Source organism: Xenia sp. Carnegie-2017, unplaced genomic scaffold (genome assembly GCF_021976095.1).
Source record: "Xenia sp. Carnegie-2017 unplaced genomic scaffold, XeniaSp_v1 HiC_scaffold_25, whole genome shotgun sequence".
Classification (NCBI taxonomy): Eukaryota; Metazoa; Cnidaria; class Anthozoa; order Malacalcyonacea; family Xeniidae; genus Xenia; species Xenia sp. Carnegie-2017.
In genome coordinates this window covers 4,468,516-4,478,378 of record NW_025813488.1, presented here as the reverse complement: position 1 = coordinate 4,478,378, position 9,863 = coordinate 4,468,516, and the positions used below count along the sequence as shown (strand labels likewise).

Here is a 9,863-nt window from a genome sequence, read left to right as displayed (position 1 = left end):
CTACAGATAAAAGAATTACCAAAATACATTGCGTGGGGTAAATAGACTGATGTTAAGTATAAATATTAAATGATGCACCCATAGATTTCTTATTTAAGTAACCAATTTCAAGGGTACAAAATGCCCTGTAACGGGCCATATTTTATTGAAATGTCATAGTAACAGAACCTATTCGTCTATCATAAATGAATTTTACATTTTAAATTACAGTGTTTTTAGTGTTTATAACAATGCTGTCGTCAAGTAAATCGTCTTTCACCATGTCATAAAACAACAACACTTTTTGTAGCTGCGGAGCCAATAGAGCCTGGGGACAGCTGCACGGTCTTTGACTTTCACGCTTTTGTGGATTTTATCCAAGTAATTTGGTCATCATATAGTTATTTGTTGAAACTAAATACTTCGTTTTGTTTCAGCAAATTCATAACAATGCTTAGATGACTAAACAAGCATAAGATATTTTTGTTACAAAAGCTTCTGCCTCTTTGATGTGTGTCATCATTTCGACAGACAATCTCGCGATATTGTCAAATGACACCATGCGATGATGTAATCATATCATCCAATGAAAACCGTGTAGAAAGTAATCATAGATCAAAGACAGTGACATCGTCCATGACATTGTTTTATGAAATGATATCATGTCATGATGGCATATTTTCACATGATGACGTTTCGACGTTGGTGGATGAAAAGCTCTTTTGTATAACCTTTGCCTCTATACAACGAGGTCGTTCTTCAGACTCAGGTGTGTAGGTAAAGGTAAGGTTGGTAGGGTATATTATACCGTCATTTCGAACCAGGCTAATTGGTACCTGTATCGGCTGGCGCACAAACTTCCAAGCACATTGAAACGAAGAGATGTCTGGCACAAGACACAGAAGAGTTTCAGCACACCTGAGAGAAACAACAAAATTGTTTTTCTTAATGCTGTAAATCAAAGTGTTGCATAAAAATTTCGGTGCCCGTGAGATATTCGTGGGATACTCGCGAGATGCCCGTGAGACACTTTTCGGATAGAAATTGTATAGAACATGGGTAACTCGTGTCTGAAATAATTCATGTTTGCCAAAAAAAATTACACTTGAAAATTTGTGAAAACGCGCCGTTAAATTGAGGGATATATTTGAAATTAAATGAACGGAAAATTCGTGAATGAACTTCTCCTAACTTTGGCTAGAATTTCCAGTTCGTTATTTCTCAATGCCAGATTAGTGTGAATCTTCAATGGATACGTAGCTACACTTAAACTAATAAAAGCTTAAAAGATCGATCATGGTGCAACAGTTAAAATGAAAATACCTGTAGCTGGTATCCGCTTCAACATCACCAAACCAAACACGTAAATTAGCTGTAAAACTCTGACCCGTCAATTCTAACATGACGACGTCACCACCACCATTAAGGTCAAGTTTTGAAACAACTGGAACAGGAGTGACAGGAGATGATATAGGACCCATACCTTCAAAAAATGTATATTCCGCTCTATCTACAAAAACGTATTAGAAATGCGTTATTTTACAAGAAAAAAAGAAAAAAAACACCAACATATTTATCTTTCTGTACAGCTGGACCTAGGTGAAACTTAAATCTTTTCCAACAGCGAAATATACATGAAGTGGAAACAACAAGAAAAATGTTATTCTCAACTACTCCATCACCCAGACTAGCTTCAAAAGAAATTAATTTATGCATGCTTTTAAATACCGTGAATAGAAAACATCGATACTTGTAAGAGAATCGTACAAGAGAAAGATATGAAGATCACTTACCAGTACTTATTATTGTCCATGACGCTCCATCGTTGATCATTTCTTTTTTAGAATCTTTTGGACATGGAGTCGACTGACAATAAAAAATTAACGAGTCATTTGAAATATTGCACTTGAATAACTAGTTCGTAATTTCTTTATTAACAATTACTTTATTACCATTATTTAAAAATTGTTTTAGAAGAGTCTATGAGAGTCACGAAAGAGACATCTTTTCATGGACAGTTGACGCGATAAAAACCTCCCCAAACACTCACCTGAAATTGTATGATGCGCTCCTGTGACAAACACAAATACATTCGTTCTGTATCTTTCATATAGAAAGCAACCTTTGAAAGTAAAAATCACAAGAAATTTAAAGATATTTTTAAACATCGTCACCAACCCCCCTTCTACACAGAACCACACAAAACTCGGGTAATCAAAATGTGCGGGTTTTGTTTACCTTATGTAGCTGGGAAACAGGATCATCTGCGTCAAGATAAGCCGTCTGTTTATCTACCTTACGGATTATCTGGTCAAAGTAAGAAAAGAAAATCATGAAAAATACAACATAAAACAAAATAAAGTAAATGGTTTGAACCCAGGTGTATTGTTACATGTTTACGGACGATCAACATTTACAAACATAAAACAAAATCTCGACAACATTCTCCATTCTACCCAGCCATTAAAACCTATTTATAACATGGCTATATACAACATACCAGTCTAGGTAAGGCCATTCCAGTTTCAGAGCACACTAGTTTGACAGTAGAACCATAATGAATATATCCATCTTTAACAGTAAACTCTTCACTTTCGTCTTCATCATCATCAACTACAATATAAATACTTTCCTTCAGGATTCACAAACACAGATTTTCCTTATTCTACAATCAAGTAATTTCACTACACTCAAAGGAATGCAACATTTTTAAATGTTCATAACAAATTCAGAAGGGACTGTGGACGGACGGAGGTTGAATCTATTCTATTTAATACAACGAATATGCTGGGTATCGACAAGGTGAGAATTCTTGGACTCGATAACATTGGGGGGAAGTCCAAAATTTGAAAGAGTAGGGTATTGAGGGACATTGGGGATGTCAAAGATCTGAAGGAGTAGTGATCATGGGGGTGTTAAGAGTCGCCGGGGGAAGTGTAAGATCTGAAGTAGTGGAGAAAATGGGGGTGTTGAGGAATGACCATATAAAGATATATTTTACATAGTAATTTTCAAAAAACTTACGCAAATGAATAGTGAATGCACCCCATTGAGTACTACTGGCTCTAAAGTTTCTATCCTCAACATGAAGGTAGCGAGTGCTCACTGTCTGAGATCGTAAACGATTAAAGAGAGCCACGGTGCTACCTGATTGGATACATACTGCAAAAAAAAACCCATTAATTTTTAACTTTAGATCTTCACAGTCACGTCAGAGGTGTTTGAATAAATAAAATGATTGGAGATAGCTACATTCATTTCTTTTGTATATTAAGCAAATATATAATTTCGTTGAATTGAAAATTACATTCAGCGTTCTTTAGAGACTGTTTCTTCTTCGAGGGTTTTGAAATTACCTGCCCATGACAAAAAAAAAATTCATGAAAAATCACAATTGACAAACAAAGAACGACAACATTTTCTAAAATTGTAGCTGCAATATTGAATCTTAAATTTCCACACTTACTTTTATTCTTTTTGAAGAGAAGACACCAACAGTATCTCCGTTTGGATGATGAAGCTAAATGAAATGGAAAGTACATATATATAAACGGCAAAACACCGCACGTTATTTTTATATTTTTATTAGAAAGTAACCTATACGGTCCTATACAGATTTGTGAAAAATATATTTGAAAAAATAATCATTTATGGAGGTCAAAACACTTCACATATAATACTTCGGACAGTCGCATATCAACATTAGTGCATTAAGATATTGGTGATCAAACTAGAGCACCTTATTTTCAACAATCAATACACGTACTTTGACAGACAAGAGAAAATTTTTCCTTTTGTCTGCGTCAGAAATAAATAGCGTTTTTGCAGCACCGTAACAATATTTCTGTAAGAAAAAAGCAGAAAACAATGGAAATGAAATTTAACATGAATAAACATTTCCAATAAAAAACTCCAAGACACATTTCCCGTCCTTGTGTATCCAAGATACGGGAGTATTTCCACATTTGCCTCAGTAGATTACTTGGTTCTACTATCATTTAGGAATGCATGCAATTCTTCATACAAATTTCGTATCTAACATCATTTTAAGTAAGCTGTTGTAACGCTAAACACAAATTAACCGAAAAAACTTGGAGATTAGTTTATACACTACATTTTAATCAAATAAATTATATTCTAAATAAAATACACTCCATTTTTCCTTCAAAACTATTCTACCAGTCACGAAGTGCATGAAAGCAGAAAGCAATCTTACTTTTTCAACAAGTCTGTCCTCCATTGACAGCTGTTGATATTCGTGTTCTCCTTGGTTACCGCTTGATATACCGATAAAAGCGACTGTTTCGGAGTCTTTGTCACGGTTTTCAGCCACCATACTGTAACTTTTTCGACAATTCCAGCCATGACCGACCAAGTAAACACATGGAGGTGGGCAAAAAAACCTGATGACGTGAAAATTTTCAATGTTTTAGTGGTGATCGGTTTCAACATTGAGCTTTATTGAATACATCACGTATATAAGTAAGAGCAGTATAATTTTTTCTCTTTACCTTTTTTCGTTACCATATGATTTTGGGCGACTTTGGCATGTTGTATTATTACTGTCGAATTTAAAAGTTCGTTGCTGGCAAGCTCTCGTAAGTATTTTCTCATCGCATCTTGTGTAAGACGAGAACCAGTGGGTCTTTCTTGGCTGAGAAAATTACAATATCTATTGATAGACTTTTCACTAACCATGGTAATATAATTTTATATTGTTCACCATCACATAAACACATATGTTATCTGATTTTATATAATAGATGGTGTCAAGACTGTTCTCGTTCTCTGTTGTTCATTCGTCACTACCTACACTGACACACGTTATCTTAGTTTATATTTTAGGTAGTGTAAAGACTGTTCTCGTTCTCTGTTGTTCATTCATCACCACCTACAATGACACATGTTATCTTAGTTTATATTTTAAGTAGTGTAAAGACTGTTCTCGTTCTCCCTTGTTCATCCATCACTACCTACACTGACAGTTAAGAAGACAACTCTCATTTTTTACAGGTTATGAATTCTTATAGTTACCTGTCAATGGTATTTTTTGAAGAAGGGGGAGGTGAAGGAGCAGGACTGATGGGAAGGGTTCGGTGAAGTTGCAGTTCTTGAGAAATATTAGAAGAAAAAGGGTACTGAATACTTGTTTGATTTTTTGCAGGAAAATACGGAGGACGGGCTAAAAAAACACCATTGTCAACATTATAGAGTGAAAAAAGTAAGTGTAAGCCATCCAACAAATACACAAATAAATACATATTTTAGATAGGAAAAATTTAATATACTTTCAGTTGTTGATTAGCGCGCAATGCATGCATAGGGAGACGAGAAGACTAGTTTATATTTTGTTGAAAATATTCCGTAAATATACAAACCACAAAGAAACGAGGAGGGCAAGTAAATGAAGTATTTAAAGTTGATTATGATAATTCCATGCGTATAATCTGTTCAATTAGTTCATAAGCATAAAGAATTAATAAAGTTGATAAGATATCGAAGCTTGAAGACCTAAAAATGAAACATGAGTTAAAGTTCCCACGGGAAGATGAAGGCGGATTTACATATTTTATAAAAAAAAACTGGACAATTCAAGAGTGCTTTTTCTGTCCGAGAGTGTCAAAAAAGAAAAAAGACGATGCTTCATTCAAAAATGTTGGAAGCAGCTCAGATTGGATGTCAAATTATTATTATTATTTTCAATTCCATTGTTTAAACTCCAAAACCAATATTAATTTTAGCCGTTTTCAGTATCCCATCGACAGACTGTTGATATTGTCCATATACTTTGGCTTAAAAACAGCCTTTGTTTACTCAACTCTCTCAAAAAAAGCGTGAGAATTTATTCATCGCATGGTTTAATTTGGCAAACAGTAAAAATGATTTTTATAGCTCGTCGTTCGCTGTAGTAAATCCATTTTCTCAGACATTTTGATTATGAAGTGCCTGTGACAAAATACGAATTACCAATTCGTAGTTGACATTTCAAGGAGTGCCATCACTTTTCGATATAGTTCATCACATACAGCAACATAGCTGTTGTAAAAATGAAGTTCTGCATAATTCATTCAAAATAAAATATTCGCAAGGTAAAATCCCGCAATCGCTATTCTTATAATACATCCCTTCCGTTGCGCAAGATAACTTATATTTTAAATACAAAAGATAGGCCCGCGAAAAACTTCATCTAAGAGGGACGAATAATCTACAAATTTCTTTATTCCATTCAGTTCGAAGATGTAATAAATAATCACATCCCAAAAAATGGACCTGTCTAAAGGCAAAATTCTACACCACTGTTAGACAATGGAGTAAAACTATTGAAAGATTATGGAAAGCGATTGAGAAACGAACATAGTAGGAGAAAAAATTCTCGTTAGCGAAAAGGAGTTTATATGGTTATATGGTAAAATGTCCAATTTATCAACAAGTCGTATTTTTCTTTTGAGAAAGTATTTATAAAATGTCTCACGAAGCAATGCTTAACGCCATAGAAAATCAAAACATTAAATAATGTGTACACTACAATTCAACAGTATAAACAGTCAGGTTAAATTCTAAGAATTTAACAACGAATGTAGACGTTCTAAATTGCAAATATTTCCAAAGTGAAATACACTCGCTGTTATCCTTTTGAAGGTATTCAACAAATTTAATTGCCTTCAAGATTCTCCTTTGATGTAATCGGTGTCAAACCAATAAGCAAAAACAAACGACTAAAATTGTGGGAATCAAATTCAAGAACGAAATATACGAAGTTCATGACAAAAAACTAAATGTAATAAATTGAGGTTACAAATACCATTTCCAAATTTAAACTAGTGTTTGTACCGTCTATTTTCAAATTGAAACGTAAAGCGTATATGGATTAAAAAACTTACCAGTAAATGTATTTTCACTCGTGGTTGGATACGCAGTTGTATTGTTAGCGTGATGAAATAGTTGAGCATCAGTAAAATGCGAACTTGGAACGCGATAGTTGACGTGATTTAACACTGCAAATGTACCAGCATTTGAGGCAGCTTCACTCCAGTCCATTCTTGCTCTTTTAGGAAATTCTGCGGCAAAGTGATGTTCAAAATTTGGATGATGTTGAAGGGTAGCCAATTGTGCATTGTACTCGTACATTGTCGACAATTGATTTTGAAAATAATCGTGTTGATTTGCCATGTAACATAGAACCCTTTTTCTTTTCGATGCTATTTCAAGTAAAGGCAAGTCAAACTAGTACAAAAATACAAAGAGAAAACATTACCGACGTCTGTATGCCATCTTTTGTCACACGCTAGGGGGGCATAAATTTGCTATTATAAACTTTAGAAAGGATCGACAATTTGCCAATTCATAAACAAGCTGTTGTTCTCTATATTAAAATCACTAATATCTCCTCACATTCAATTTTATAAATGTAATATCCAACTAATTTACTTCACAGCCTACCTTGTTATTGCAAGCAGTTAAACGAACATGTCCATGATAATCACGTTTCAGACTCGTTTAATATAAACGAAAACACAACCGTCTTAATATTTGAAACCAAATACTCAAGAGATATATCATTTGAAACGCGATAGAAAAAACAAAAATGAATCGACGTACACACCAATTTTGAATGGTGTTAATTTCAAGAAGATATACGAAGAAACACCGAAGGAAAAGCAACAAGATGTGTCACTGCGGACTCTCATCGTCGGCCATAGCTAAGTCCGTGGGAAATTAAGTTTCGACTTTCTTGCCGTGGGAAAATTGAGCGCTTCCATATATGGTATGCAAGGGACAATAGCCGCGCCATTTAGGGCGAGATTAGAACAATGACGCACGTGTTCCGTTGGAGAATATAGGTGTACAAAAGGGGGGTCTAGACAGACAAAACGCACTCACATCACAGTTAGATAAATAGTACTATTCACTACTATCTTTTATAAAATCTTTGCACAAAGCAAAAAGTAAACACATTTTGCAATTACCTTTCTGTTTAAAACATTAAAACAAGTAGACTTAAAACGCTGGGAATTTACGTCTAAAACATTCACGCACTGCTTGATATTTCCGTTTTGACTTGTGGGGCGCGAATGATGAATTGAGGTGACCTTGCTCGTTTTCGTCTGCACTAATACGAAAACAAAGTCGCAAAAGCGTCATCTAAACCTAAACTTGAAATTCAGTTGCTAAAACAAACTTATTGTGTCGTCAGTCTTATCGTACGTTGTTTAAGAACCAGTTTAAATATTACACGGTAGTTGACGCTCTAGAATATTATCGAATTTATATAAGAACCAAAGAGGTTCAATGTAATCGATGATTTGACGTCATTGATTTACAAAGTAACTTATATTGCTTTTTTACCATTTAAAAAAGAAAAAGCACTTAAGGAGAATATGTTCGATTTTCCGTTTTCTTTCACTTCTTATTAAGATAGAAAAATACCTACTCAGTTTTAATATATATCAATCATACTTAATTTTGAGGGATCTAGAGCAACGTGTTCGTTAAAAGGTCGTCAATTTATCACTAAACATACGCCATTCCGTAACTTTGTGTCTTTCTTGAGTAGAAAAAAGAAATTGTGTAAGGTCATTATTGACTTCTCCAGCGAAATTATGGATTTACAAAAAAATCTTTGGTTTCAATTGTACTTTAATGTGAACATCCTGATGCAGAAAACTGGGGAAGTTTTTGTCATATTATACTTTAAATATAATACTACAGTATGTTATCAAAAGCTTGTTTTGATCGGAGAATGACAAAATAAAATTTTACAAAAAATTTCGTTTGAACGACAAAATAATTAAACTTACCATTGATACATTTTGACAATTTACTCCATCTACAGATCAGGAGCATCGCCATTTTCACGGAAGACTTTTCTTATATGATCATCTAGAGTAGACAGATGATAACTTTAAGTTTGCTTAATTAAAAAATCAGCTTTGAAACTACGTTAAAACAAAAAGCTCTTTTCCATAGGAAATATTGAAGTTGAAATTTCTTAGATTTAAAAGGAAGCTTCTTGACCTCGTTCTCTGTTGTTCTTTCTCTTTGTTTTCACAACGATGAGATTAAATTTTTGGTGTATGTATCAGTCTCTTATTGTTTTAGTTGTTTATTTATCACATTATGCACCTACACATGTTGTCTTAGGCAGTGTAGAGAATAATTTTGTTTTTTTGTTGTTTTATTATTACTACCTGTACGACATCCGTTGCCGTGGACATCCTGATTAAATGTTTTCATCTTTCTTAATGAAAAAACGTTCTAGAAAAGAAAAAGGGAATTGTTATTAAATCCTATTTTTGTGTTTGTTGGTATATAACTATAAACTATTTCTGTGTTATTGAAATTAAGTGCAAAGCATAATGATAAAATATAGGCAGAAAAAAGACAGTCAATCCAATTTTACTAAATTAATACAATCATCTTATGATCTTGGGAAGAATTTTGCCCTTGTAAGTTTTATCTAGCTTAAAATAACCTTAGCCAATAAGAAAGGCAAATGAAATTTGGTTTTCACGTCAAAAAATACGGCACAGAGGCTCGTGACTTCTTAAAAACGTATGACTGAAATTTTCACTTTCCCTGGATAGTCGAGCAGAGAGATTTTTGTAATAAGACAATTGTTTTTGATACTTGTAGCTATAATTTTACACTTAGCCGTTTCTTTCAGGAAGTGAACGAAATCGGAGTTTTTCAAATTCTCGTGGGAAAAGTAATCACAGACATAGAAACGATAGTCTCACAAGGGCAAAAACGGAATCGAGTATTTAAAATTCTTTCGCTTTTTTTTGTGTGGTGATGGATGGACAACAGAGATTACGAGGGAAAATTTAAGACGACATTTGTCGCAGAATTCCAGTTTAGCCCACTGAACAATAAAAGTCTTTACA

The 9,863-nt window shown here is 33.9% G+C and overlaps 1 protein-coding gene across 1 annotated transcript; it reads right to left on the bottom strand.

Annotated features, from left to right (window-relative positions):
* Positions 1 to 105: 105 nt before the first annotated feature.
* LOC124453721 (recombining binding protein suppressor of hairless-like) lies at positions 106 to 7,149 on the bottom strand. The gene is given in 15 exon segments (XM_047004565.1): positions 106 to 897; positions 1,303 to 1,489; positions 1,773 to 1,845; positions 2,030 to 2,101; positions 2,218 to 2,286; positions 2,480 to 2,592; positions 3,004 to 3,141; positions 3,287 to 3,335; positions 3,446 to 3,499; positions 3,746 to 3,823; positions 4,196 to 4,382; positions 4,491 to 4,515; positions 4,518 to 4,633; positions 5,014 to 5,089; positions 6,861 to 7,149. Coding segments are annotated over 15 exon segments (1,779 nt in total). The 3' UTR covers positions 106 to 644.
* Between the last annotated feature and the right edge of the window lie 2,714 nt (positions 7,150 to 9,863).